The sequence below is a fragment of the Hibiscus syriacus genome, unplaced genomic scaffold (assembly GCF_006381635.1).
Source record: "Hibiscus syriacus cultivar Baekdansim isolate YM2019G1 unplaced genomic scaffold, ASM638163v2 tig00113725_pilon, whole genome shotgun sequence".
Lineage (NCBI taxonomy): Eukaryota > Viridiplantae > Streptophyta > Magnoliopsida > Malvales > Malvaceae > Hibiscus > Hibiscus syriacus.
In genome coordinates, this window is record NW_024063471.1 from 6,779,666 (window position 1) to 6,792,996 (window position 13,331).

A 13,331-nucleotide genomic window follows, 5' to 3' on the forward strand; every position below is an offset into this window, starting at 1 on the left:
GCCACCAAAACCCTAATTTTGCCTAAGTATTCTTATATTTATTTATTCATCGTCTTTATTTATCTTCTTTATCTTTCGTTTATCTCCATTGTCTTAATATTCATTATCTTAATCTTAAAATTGTGTTCTTATCTTAATTTTCTAATAATTTTTTCCTTATTCAAAACTCTAGATTGCAACAACAATCTAATCCATCTTTCATCTCGTTCTTTGATTTAGTTTAGACCCCTAGACTTGATTTTTCAATTATGAGCAATGTTCATCACTTTTTTGCAACATTCCCTATCATAGTATCAATTGACTAATGTAAACAAAGAAATAATTAGCCAAAATGGAAAGCGGCGATTGAGGCAGAAATAAAGTCTCTTATAAAGATAGAATTATTCAGACATGTAGTTGATACACTAAATGGTGTAAAACCCGTTGGATATAAATGGATTTTTGTGAAAAAGAGAAATGAGAAAAGGAAAATTGTAAGATAAAAAACTCTTTTAGTTACACAAGGATTTTCACAAAGATCTGAAATCAATTATGAAGAAAAATACTCTCTATTATGGATGCAACTACTTTTAAATTTTTATTAGTCTGTTAGTAAAAGAAGGATTTACTTTTCGCCTAATGGATGTTACAACCTATTTATATTGGCCTCTTGTAGATGCTCGATTTGTCTAGAGTGTTATTTGAATATATTTATAGGTTTAGTGATATATATATATATATATATATATATATATATATATATAATATTATGTAATTATTAATATATATACGCTAATAACTAATTAAATAATATAATATGTATATGTATTATATTAATACTAAATCTTATTAATTTTTTTCTTTTTACAGACCTACATTATATACAAGTATCAACTCAAATAGAGCCCAAAAGTGAAGCAGATCCAGATGATACAAGCCCAATTATAGAAACCTTAAACCCATTAGGGTTTTTATCACCAGCTCCCAGCGTCGCAACAGAAGGACCGTTAGATTTGGAGGTCCCCATCTAACAGCTCAGGATGAATGATAGAAACTTTAGGGTTTTTTAAACCCTAAGGTTTCTTGCGCAACTTAGTTTCAACCGTTGGATCTGGCTCTAGGATCCAATGGCTCACAACACTACCAATTTTCTGAGCCGGTGCGTGTGGTGTACCAAAGACCCCTAGCTTCCCAAACGACCAGATCTCACGTGTAGAGAACATGCTCGTCAATCCAGTAGTAACCCGAGCATCCACAAACGTACCAGCACCTCAGTCACCCTCTATGGTACCCGAATGTCTGCTGCAGCAGTAGCCCGTCCTTCCTACCACATTAATGAGGATATATATCCCTCAGTCGAGCAAAAAACCATCAGCAACCAGAGAACTAAACCGAGAGTAAAAACACACAGAAAAAAAATCCCTTCTGTTTATGAGTTGTTCGTCACCCAAAAAGAAAAAAAGCAAGAAAACCCTTACCTTCCCTGTCGGTAGAAGTTCACCCTCGTCGCTCGGAATCAAAACCACCTTGAGTCACCCAAGGTAACTCCTTTCGACCTTAGATCTATGATTGTTTTAGGGACTTAGGAGGTCTCGTTGGGGTTTATGTTTGGTTATGAGGTTAGGGTTACGAGAAAGGAAAATGTGAGGGTTATTTGAGGGTTCAATTCCTCATCGAAGCCTTATGAGGGGCAACATACGGTGGTCGTGGGTTTGGCTTAGGGAGGGCTCGAGTTTCTGTTAGATACTAGGTCATGGGTTTGTTTTTTAGAGGCTTAGAGAATAGGTGGGGTCACTTGACCTTTCATCGGAGTAGTTTTGAGGTGGCAGCCACGACAACTTCCACAATTGGGGTATGAGAGCAGAAGTGAAGAGGGCTGAGTGAGGGGGAGAGAAGTTGAGAGAAACGGATGGGAAAGGTTTTAGACTGATGAGGATAAAATGAACTATGTTAAAAACTTACCCTAGATATCCTATGTATGGGTACACCAAAAACGGCGTCGGTTGAAGGATTTGTGAAACGACCTCGTATTGGGAGGCTAGGACCGTCCGTGTTCTATTGGGTGCATATATTTGTGTGAGAGGCCCTTGTATCTTCAACCCATCGTATTGTAGTCCTTAAATCAAGCCTTATTTGACTTTTAATTTTATCTCTTAATTTTTTGCGTATCTCATTTAAGTCTAATATCATGTTATGCTTATTTTCACGATGGTTTTACGTTTGGTATGTAATTTGGGAAACTTTTATTTTAATCCTGTGTATATCTTTGGTTATGTTGCATTTGCGGTACGTGGAAATGAAGATTTTTACACATGGTAGCATGATGTTTACTTTCTTTATGTTTTTAACCTTACATATGTTCTTTTTATATTTTAGCCCCTTGTTTAAGATTTTATGCATGTATGTAGGGTTAGTTTAGGTTAGTTTCGAATGCATGCTAATCATGTGTTTGAATGAGTATGATATGTATGCATGCATATATTTATTTCAAGCATATTGTTCATACGCATAGATTTAGGCGAGATTGAAATGGATGTATGATACCCTTACGCGTATAACTCGATTCATAATTACCTAATGGGATTAAGGGTAATACACTTTTAATTTAAAATTGTTTTGAGTGGCTTGTCTTAACTTATTAGAGAGCCACTTTCTACGATTTTAAATTGAAAGTGTATCCCAACAGTAAAACCTAAAAAAATGATTTGTCACTTAAAATTTAGGAACAAAAGAGAAAGACATGTTCGATTATTTAAATTTTTCGAGAAAAGATTGTTAGAACTTATCTAAGATTTGATCTCGATATTTTTAAATAATCGAATATTATTTTTTTTTAAAAAAAGGATTGATAATTTTTAATTTAATCTATTTTGGTGCATTTGAATATTTTAATGAAAATGTAATATTTCTTTATTTCGATTGTAGTAAGAATTGAGTTCTTCAAGGTATGAGGGGTTTGTTTCTTCTCGATAAGAAATAATTAAATATTATTTTATTTCATTTTAAAATTCACATTTTGGTTGTTTTATGGGATAAAAAATCAAATTAAATTTGAACTTGTAAATTTCATTGCAAATATATTAATTAATCGACTAGGTATCGATTTAGGGCGCTGTGGGGGTGCTGCTAATCCTTCCCCACGCGTAACCGACTCCCGAACTCGATTTTGATAATGCATACCTCAATTTTTTGTTTTAATTAAAATTAATTTTTATTTAAAATGACAAAACATTTTTTGGGTTTCTAATCACACCCTAATCAAAGATTGGTGGCGACTCCTCGAACCGTACGATTTTCTATTTTAAAGGGAATCCCAAAATTTTCAAAACGAGAGGTTTTTTAAATAACATTCACTTTTAATTAAAAATCAATCCAAAGAAATAAACTAAAAATGGTGTGTTTTTTAAAATCCCTTCTCACACTTAAGAAAAAAATCGTTTCGATAGCTTGGCGACTTCGCTGGGGACTCTTTTGTAGAGAGTCAGGCTGATAGTCGATTAATTAATTGTCTTTGAAATTGAAAGTTATAAATTCGTTCTAATTTAATTTTTGATCCCTTGTTTGGTTTTTTATATATATTTTTTGTTTATAATTTGATTAATTGCTAAATAGTTGTATTGATCTGTTTGCTAATGGTTTCAGATTAATTGTGTGTTTTAAAAGGATTTAGGATTTGATTTGAGTGTTTTGTGATTGTGTGTTTTTCACTTTTCCTCACACACTGCACAGTTGCATTATCATAACATGAGCTAAAACCCCGCTCTGTCTATTTAAGTAGGAGCGAGAAACTATTCCCTCGTGTGGTTTTCACCTCCGCATGGGATAGTGAATCGCTCCTAGAGCTCACGCCTTATGGTCCTCGTGATGGTATCCACCTCCGCATGGACATAAGGAGGTGTGTTCTCTTGAATTGAACTCAATCCCCAAAAGCCTATGATAGGCCAGGATTAAGGGTTCGACAGCCTAAAAGGGCACCAACAAGGACAATTCGAGAACCTATGACTTTAGAACCAAACCCAACATATAGTGAACACAGATCCCAAACTTAAGTTGAACCTAACACGAACCTTAAGAGTCCTGTGAGGAGGGTACACAAGGAATAGCTTTTTGAGTCATTTAATTTCGCTTTCTGAATAAATGTATGTGAACTAGAGATCATGTAGTTAGGTTAATTTTTCTCAAATAAGCATGTGAATTAGATATCATACAGTTAGGATTTTTTTTTTCAAACAAAGCATGGGGGTAGATATCATGTTGGGTAGGATCTGATAAAACATGATTGGGTAGCCATCATATGAGGGTAGGATTCCTTAACTAATTTTTATCCCTGATTAATTTCTTTATGTTTACTAACTGATTTTCTTTTGTCTTTTCTTTATTTCATTTTTGCATTGCACTATCCATTACAAGGTGTTGATTAGTGATCGATGTCCATATAGAAGGCTAGTAATATGGAACGAAAGGTTCAGAAAGAGGTTGAAGACAATGCAATTATTCTGAGATGGTCTGAACAATCCCAGCTGACCAATGAAGATAGTTTGATGCCTGGATACATGTCAGAGTTGTTTGGTTACACTCACATCAATGTACGTCAGAACGATTTGAGCGAGCTAAAGAAAGTCTGGGGAAGATGGGAAGCAGTCAATAAACAGATGTTTTATCAGTTGTATGACGATATCTCCTATCTTCTGGATGTTCCAATTGACCAAACCTGTTTAGAGCTCTTGCGTAATTCTGGAATCCTTCTTATAGTTGCTTTACATTTGGAAGAATGGATCTGACACCTACTATAGAGGAGTATCGAGGTTTGATCCGTTGTCTGAGGTCTCAAATGGAAAGAATATATACCAAACTGCCAATCACTCATTCATTCAAGAAGAAATTGCTTCTGATGACTGGAATGAGCGAAAAGTGGGTTGTTAGAAACATCAAGAAGAAAGAACATTATGAGTACATCTTTTGGACTGCTCTGAAGGAAGTAATTGATCGTCATCCAAACAAAAGGAAGAAGCTTGACTTGTTCGCTCTAGGGATTTTTGGGCTTTTATTTTTTCGAAAGTGTTGGGATATATAGACGTATCAATGGTCGACCTTTTAGAGAGATTAGACAAACATGTGGATCTTGTTCCATTCATTCTAGCCGATACATTTCGTTCTTTGATTTCTTCTAGAAGATAATAAGAATGATGCTTTATAGGGTGTGCGCCCCTACTGCTAGTATGGACTCTTCAAGCATGTTGAAAGAGCAATAGGACGAGTGTTTCTGGATGGGTTTTCGCCTTTGGAACATTTTCTTTCCAGAGAATGACTTGGGGGTTTCATTGAAGAGAAATTGATGGTTATTTTAAAGGACATTAGAGATGGTGAATTATTGTGGAGAGCATCGTGGAATATCTCTTCAGATATACTTTACAGATGTGGAGAGCGAGACTAGGTTCCTTTGCCAGGTATCTGGGGTTCTGTAGGGTATGCATTTATGCTAGTGTTTTAGACAATATGGGTCAAGGCAATTCATTCCAGCAGCATGGGATTTGTCAGGGTCAGAGTTTCCATTCAAAGGGGTTGTTGATGCATGAAAACAAACTCGTCGTGTGAATCTCTTCACCTTTGATCTCGAGCTATCTCAGGAGTACGAAAAATGGAGAAGTAATCAAGTAAATGATAATATCCCGATAGTTAATCCTGAAAATATTCAGCCTATGTAAGAACATCTTAGAGTGGTGCCATCTCTGTTAGAGCTAGCTAAGTGTAACTTCGAGGCAGAAAGGAAACAATAGAGAGTAACTTTGTAAAAGTTAGAGGATGAAGTATATAAAAAAGAGCTGAAGATTGATATTCATAAGGGTCAAGTGGATCAAATCGAAAAAGTGGAGAAGCAACTTCGGTTAGACTTTGACGATATTCAATTATCTTATTAGCGAATGGTGAAAGCTCAGACAACTTCCAGTTCCAGTAAATTACCTGTTGAATGGAGACAAGAAGTGGCAAGCCTAAATAGAAAAGTCGGAGAAAGTAAAGAAGAGCTCAAGCAAATTAGGCATCAAGTAAAGATTTTATCGAAAGAAAAGAGTTCTTTGGAGCAACGATTACAAGAGAATATAAGGAAGATGCAAGAAGACATGTTGAATTCTCAGAAAGAAATGTTTGCTAAGTTTGCAAGTCTTCTTGAAGGACCACTTTACCCCCAAGGTTCACCCCAACGCAATCTCAGAATATTCAAGAAACGCCTGTTCATAATGGGAAAGTACACATCAACCTAGCCGATGTCTCTATGAATCTTTATCCTGGATCTAGTTCATATCCTGAAGAACATACTAGACCTTATTGAAGAAGCTAAGAAAGACCAAAATAAGTAATTAGAGGAAAAATGGAAACAATTAGAAAGCAAAGTCAGAGCTATGAAAGAAGATACCAGTGTGTATGGACTCCACGCTAAAGAATTAAGTCTAGTTCCTGATTTGGTCTTACCTCCGAAGTTCAAGATTCCTGACTTTGAGAAATTTGACTATAACATGTGTCCATATGCTCATATTACAATGTTTTATAGGAAGATGACTGGATACATAGGGGATGATCAATTATTGATACGATACTTCCAGGAAAGCTTAACGAGTTTAGCAATCCGATGGTATAATCAACTAAGTATAGCTAATATTTGGTCATGGAAAGACCTGGATAAATCCTTTCTTGAGTAGTATAAACATGTGATAGATGTTAGGCCTAACAGAATGATATTACAAGGCATGGGAAAGAAGTCTAACGAGAGTTTTAGACAATATGCTCAAAGATGGAGGGACGTGGTTGTGCAAGTCCATACACCATTAGAAGAGGAGGAAACAAATATGCTTTTCATCAATACCTTAAGCGCTCCTTTTTTCACACACCTTATAGTTAATCCTTATCAAAGTTTTACTGATATGGTTATGGCTGGAGAAATGATTGAAATGGTAGTAAAAAATGGAAAGCTCGAGGAAGGGGAGTCAAATAAGGAATCACAGATGAAGAAAAAGGAAAATGAAGTCAACAATGTGAGGCAATATGGCTTTAATAATATCATTGTATCCTGACCTCAGGGAACAGGGTCATCAACACAAAATACCAATAGACAAGGGGTAAGGGAATATAGAGAGAGGCCTCAATTTGATCTGATCCTGATCACTTATAAGGAACTTTTTCAGATATTGTATGACCAACATGTAGTTTCACCTTATTATATGTCACCACTGCAACCTCCTTATCCGAAATGGTATGATGCTCATGCTCAATGTGAGTACCATGCGGGAACTCCCAGACATTCTGTTGAGAATTGTACTTCATTTAAAAAGGTTGTCCAACACCTAAGAAGGAAGAATATCATTAATTTTTGTGATAGTGAACAACCGAATATAGCCCAGAATCCGTTGCCAAAACATGTAGGAGCAGGGATTAACGTAATTACAGAGGAGAAAGGGAGGAAAATTATAAAGAATGTTAGGGAGGTCGAATCGTCCATGTATTGGGTACGGTGCCAAATGATTAAGGTAAGATTGTTGAGGCCCAATCCATCATCTGAACTATTTAATAGTGAAGAGATATGCCACTATCATAACTGTGAGGGACACAATATACAACGGTGTCATGATTTCTTAGAGCTGGTAAAAGAAATGATAGATAATAAAAAAATTGAGTTCTTTAAAGAAGTGGTTGAAGAAGAGAAAACAGAAATTTGTGCTTCTGAGGGATCGTCCAAAGGGGTCTATAATGCTAGTTGTCCCCTAATCATTACTCCAAAGTCTCGAGTGACAGAAAGGGTAGCTTCGAAGGTGGTTATTACACCTCCATCTCTATTCCCATATCGAGATAATAAACAAGTACCATGGAGGTATGTTTGTTAGATGGGAGAGGAAACAAAAGAAAGTGAAGAAATAGGTGAGGTGGAACACTTTACTAGAAGTGGCAAGTGTTATTCTCTTAACCAACCTAAAGAGCCTGAGAAGATGGTTACTGTTAATAAGGGGAAGATGGTGGATTTGCAGCTAAAGGAATATGATCCCGTCATTAATGAACCTGTAACTGAGAATGAAGCAGTGGAATTCCTAAAATTCCTGAAACACAATGAGTACAATATTTTTGAGCAGCTACACAAGTTGTCTGCTCGTATCTCTGACTTATCACTTCTTTTGAGTTCAGAGGCCCATCGAAATGCCTTGTTAAGATTTTTGAACCAGACTTTTGTTCCGAAGGAGTTGCCCATAGAAAAGTTGGACCAATTAGTTGTTAACATACAAGCTGCTAACTTTCTCTCTTTTTTCGAGGATGAGATACCTTCGGGGATGATCAGTAGTCATAAGACTTTACGCATCGCAGTTAGATGCAAAGGGCACGTTCTGTCCATAGTAGTGGTTGACAATGGCTCTGCTCTAAACGTAATGCCATTGGTGACTCTAAAGAAGATGCCAGTTGACAATACACACTACTAGAAAAAACCCCTTTAATGACGTGAATTACGCGTCATCTATGGATGCAGATGACACACAAATTCGCGTCATTGAAGCCACCGACATAAATATCAGATGACGCGCAATTGTGTGTCATAAATCTATGACGCGCATTTATGACACACATTTATGACGTGCATTTATGATGCGCATTGAGCATTATTGAAGCCCCCGTCATAAATGAAGATGACACACATTTGTATGACTTACATTCGTGTGTCGTGATTGTATTTCGTAAATTACATATATATATATATATATATATATATTGTAGATTGACAAATAATCAAACTAAATCATATTTAATGCCTAATAATACTAAATATATATATATATATATATATATATATATATATATATATATATATATATATATTATATATAAGCAATCCATTTGTACACATGACACCCATAAAAAATGTTTCCACTGGCACTGTAATATTGCAAACATAAATAATAGTCATTACAATTATAGAGTGATTTTGTTGGATGTAATCAAATAATGCACTTTGTTTCCACATACTTAGCATCTGGATAAAAGCCGCATATATGTGTAAATAGGCAGTGTTGCCAAACCTGTATTGACAAAAAAATTTGAGGATGCTTAGAATATGCAAAAACAATATCAGCAAAAGGTAAGAAAAATAAAACAAAGATGTCAAAATTTTGCACAACCAATACATAATAAGCTCCATATCGTATAAATAATTTGCAGCCTATAGCATAAACCTTTTGGCAACTCAACAGCTTAAATGCATTTAAAATTTAATTTTCATTAAAAGTATAAGAAAAACAAATTAGTGATATCAGAACCAGTTTCAGGGCAATACATTAAGATATGAAAACACGGAGCAAGACAAATGGCAGTAATTAAACAAACTAGGATCCTACTTAATTAAGAAATTCATTATGCAGAGAAGACAACTTGACCACTCTGCGAAACCCCTTTAACCTTAGTTCAAGTTTAAGAAACAAAATAAAACATAAAACAATACATGTAGAAGGTACTAGAATGACCAATTTTACATATGCATTCTTTGAAGCATATGTAAAAATAAATTTTACACATTTAATAGTAAAAATTCCCATATAAATTATATACATTATCACGGTATGACTAATGTGTATGTATGATATGACAGATGTGTATCAGAAAAGTTTTATTACATTCTTATTGCCACATATGATATGATAGTTGTATGACTAATGTGTATGTATGATATAAAATGACTATTGTTTTTTTTCTTTTTTTGTTTCGGTAAAAGCCAGAACAAAACAAAACAACACAATGTGAACTAGACAAGCTTACCTTATTCAACTTAGAAGGGAGCCTCAACCAATTCATTCTAAACATCTGCACTTCCATTTGAGGTATCTTTGACATCATCTTCCATTGAAAGTCTAATATATTCTCTATGTGCAAATCGGTCCCACACTGTCAATGTATGGTTCTCACGCTCCTGTTTGTTTTGATACAAACAATGTTGTTATCCGAAACTTGCATAGAAGTATGATGATTTACAATTTCTAGTAATGGTAATGTTAAAGGAGCTAACATAACACATTTACCTGACGAATTAGGAATGGATCACGAGTCTCAAAGGCCATGAATTTGTTAAGATTAAAAAGGATGTTGAAAACACTTCCATAAAGTTTAGAGCCTTTCAGATCACGCAATGTGACATAGCTCTCATCCTGCAAATGTGACATACAATGTTAGTTTGGAGTTAGTTTGGAAGCAATTCATACAATGTTCAAATACCTTGGATATTGTAAAAGGAGGGGTAAATATCGAAAAATTGAAAAAGCATCCAAAAAAAAATGAGACAACAACCGAATGTATCAAACAGATAAAAAACAAACCATATCTTCCCTGAAACTTAGGTGTACTCTGTAAGAATTCCAACCCTGGATGAGTTACCAATAGTTCACGGAGGATAGGTTTGAAGTCAACCTGTCAAATTGGAAAGTACAGAAGAAATTAAGTTTAAACATATACTATTAGACTATAGACAAATAATGTTGTTGTTTAAGCTCTCAAAAATGCATAAAGACCTGAGTGAGGTATTTGAGATCTGGTTGCCTTTAATATTGTATATACTTGGGTTGTTATATCCATGGTCAACATATTTCCATTGACCCAATAATCAATAAATGCATCTCTGCAAGGAGTTTAGAGAAAAATTCAGTAAAAACTACAGTACAAATGGAAGAAAATAATATCATAGCTGAAAAGCAATTAGAAGGAGAAGCAATACCGAATTAGGAGTCAGATTCTGAAATGACAATTTTATATTTATAGCACACAATACTTTTAAAAGGCTCAACAAGGAGAGAACCAAATTCTCATAATTTACAAATAAATATCTTAGTAGCTAAAAGAATATGATTCATTTGAGATATAAATATAGCAGTTCCATTTCCATGAACAAGAAACTATACCTTGTAACCACACCAGTGCTATTAACATCAATTTTTTCTGAAAAGTGATGGGGAGAAAAATGTAGGCAATTTGCAGATTTCTTTGGTCACTAGTTTGAATTCTGAAAACGTATAGAAAGTAGAAAATGAATATACTACGAGTTCCAGAAATATGTGTTAAAGCACATGCATTTATCTTACCAAGAAGCTGTAGCCCATCTGGATGTCCATAGAAGAACTGACTGATTCGAAACATGCATTGTTCTTTTAGATCATTTGGAGGGGGACCACCATTTTTGAAGTAAAACTAGAGGTGCTCTCAAGTACAAATGTAACAAGTTATAGCTGATTTTGGAATAGAAAGGAAAATAAAGCAGATAAAACACAACCAAGTAACCAAGAAAAGAAAAATATAATATCAAATAAACAAGATCCAAACCTGAGGTATGAACTCTTTCACAGGCTCGCTAACTACTTTCAGTGGAGAACCTAAGTTTGAAGGACCAGCCCTTTGTTTTGTTACTCGAGGAGAACCAGATACACTTCTTGGTGAAAGGGGAGGATCACTACAAGTAGGAAATAAGGAAGGTAGAGCATTGCTTATTGTTGTACTTCCAGAGGAAACATTACCAAGAACAGTCAAGGGATTACATGCCTTAGCATCATTAACCAGTGATTTCACCTTGCAAAGTAAAAAATTAAACAAAAATCAACTCTTCTCCTAGGCTCAAAGGACATTTTAATAAATCACATGAATTCAAATATTTTGCTTCAAAGACAGGGTAAACATTCCATATATAAATACAAAAGAGACAATTGGCTTTCTCTCATTCAAGAATATACAGAAAACTATTCTTGAATATTGTTACAACTGTTAAGCCTCCAACATATAATCAATTTGCACATAGCATTACTGAACAAAGATATATGGAAAATCAACAATCGTCGTTCAAATATTCCTTTCACATCAAGGTAATCCACTAAATTTACCTAATCCTTCAATCCATTTGGAAATTAGAATTTGAAAATTTGGACTTGGATTTCGTTTGCTATGTAAATGATAATAATCAAATGCATATACCGTGGATAGACAATTAAGAGTCAATATAATACATGGATGAAAAGTATAAAAATATGAATTGATTAAATCCAAAAATAAATTAGAAATTCCAAAGTCATTATTATATAGACGTCTAACAAATCCATAGATTTGAGAAATAATCATCAATGTTACATTTCCAAGTATTTGTATTACTCAATTTACAATATCTTTGAAACCCAAATTCTAAAATCTAGTTCCCAAAAGCTACCTAAATTTAGTCTTTATATATGGTTCACATAAATATCTACAATGAACTAAATAAACCATGAAGAATCAAAATAACGTGTCATCAAATAGTTTCATTATCATACGCTTAAATTAAGTTTCTTTTTTCTTCAGAAATGATATACCACCAAATAATCGAGCAAAGAACTGACTAGAAAAATGCAAAGGAAATAACGATAAATCATTTTCAATTCAAGATATAAAGAAAAAGTACCAGCTTGTAAGCATCGGGAAGCGAAAGCCACTGCTCAAAAAGATTTTGCGTGAATTCGGGATTGGATTTGAGAACAAAAGGAGACATCTCCAGGAGCTACAATAGATCCGGATCCAAACACGCTACGTCTCCAACAGCAACTGACTCCATCTTCTTTTCTTCGCATAACCAAACGCAGCTTAAACAAAGTCTATGCGCAGATCAAATGTAATGAGCTTTAAAAGAATACAACCAATATATATGAGCTCAGAAACTTACTTATAGTAAGTAATTAAAAATGTGAACAAGGAAATTCGATTTTTAGCTGGGAAACAATTGGAAACCCTAGATCTCCATGAAAACAGGAAAACCGAGCTTGGCAATTTTTCTTTCTTTTTTCTTTTTTACCGTTAGCAAGTGTGTTATTTGGGATGAAATAAAGTGGTTTACAATTGAATGGTGGAATAGAGAATGAGGAATACCTGTAGAAACCCTTGAATTTTGAATCCCTCGTCTACGTTGTGGTGAATGGCCAAACCAGTGGGAGTTGCAAAGAGAAAAATAGGGGAAACATGCGGCGTGAACTTTGTTATCGAGGGGAAGAAGAGGGAAAAGATGAAAATAATGGGGCGAAAATTAAAATACGACTTTTACAGATGACACACAATTAAAAGTGTACTCCGTGTTTTTGCAAAATTTTTGGATTATAACTTTTAAATATGACACACATTATTGTAAGTCATAAATCGTTCAGATTTTAAAAAACATGACATTTTTTCATGATACATTTTTTTCAAGTCATAAATTAGCGTGTGTCATCGTCCGTGTGTCATTAAAGGTATATTTTCTTGTAGTGACACTTATGAGAAACTATCAGAGCGTGGTTCGAGCTTTTGATAGGACTAAAAAGAAGTGTTAGGCAAGATTGATATTC

General features: G+C 34.6%; 1 protein-coding gene and 1 pseudogene across 1 annotated transcript; one reads left to right on the forward strand and one right to left on the reverse strand.

The window, feature by feature from the left end:
• The first annotated feature begins 6,377 nt into the window (after positions 1 to 6,377).
• Positions 6,378 to 7,853, forward strand: LOC120187640. The gene is made up of 3 exons (XM_039191314.1): positions 6,378 to 6,607; positions 6,698 to 7,007; positions 7,053 to 7,853. The coding sequence occupies exons 1-3, from the start codon at positions 6,378 to 6,380 to the stop codon at positions 7,851 to 7,853; spliced, it is 1,341 nt and encodes a 446-aa protein (XP_039047245.1).
• Positions 7,854 to 10,146: 2,293 nt separating this feature from the next.
• LOC120187641 lies at positions 10,147 to 12,695 on the reverse strand (annotated as a pseudogene).
• Between the last annotated feature and the right edge of the window lie 636 nt (positions 12,696 to 13,331).

Bases quoted from the DNA above. Each gene is read 5' to 3' on its own strand.
- LOC120187640 (XM_039191314.1), top strand. From the start codon at position 6,378: ATGAAAGAAGATACCAGTGTGTATGGACTCCACGCTAAAGAATTAAGT. The intron at 6,608-6,697 runs GTATAATCAACT...GATAGATGTTAG, and splicing joins ACGAGTTTAGCAATCCGATG to GCCTAACAGAATGATATTAC. The intron at 7,008-7,052 runs GTGAGGCAATAT...TCCTGACCTCAG, and splicing joins AGGAAAATGAAGTCAACAAT to GGAACAGGGTCATCAACACA.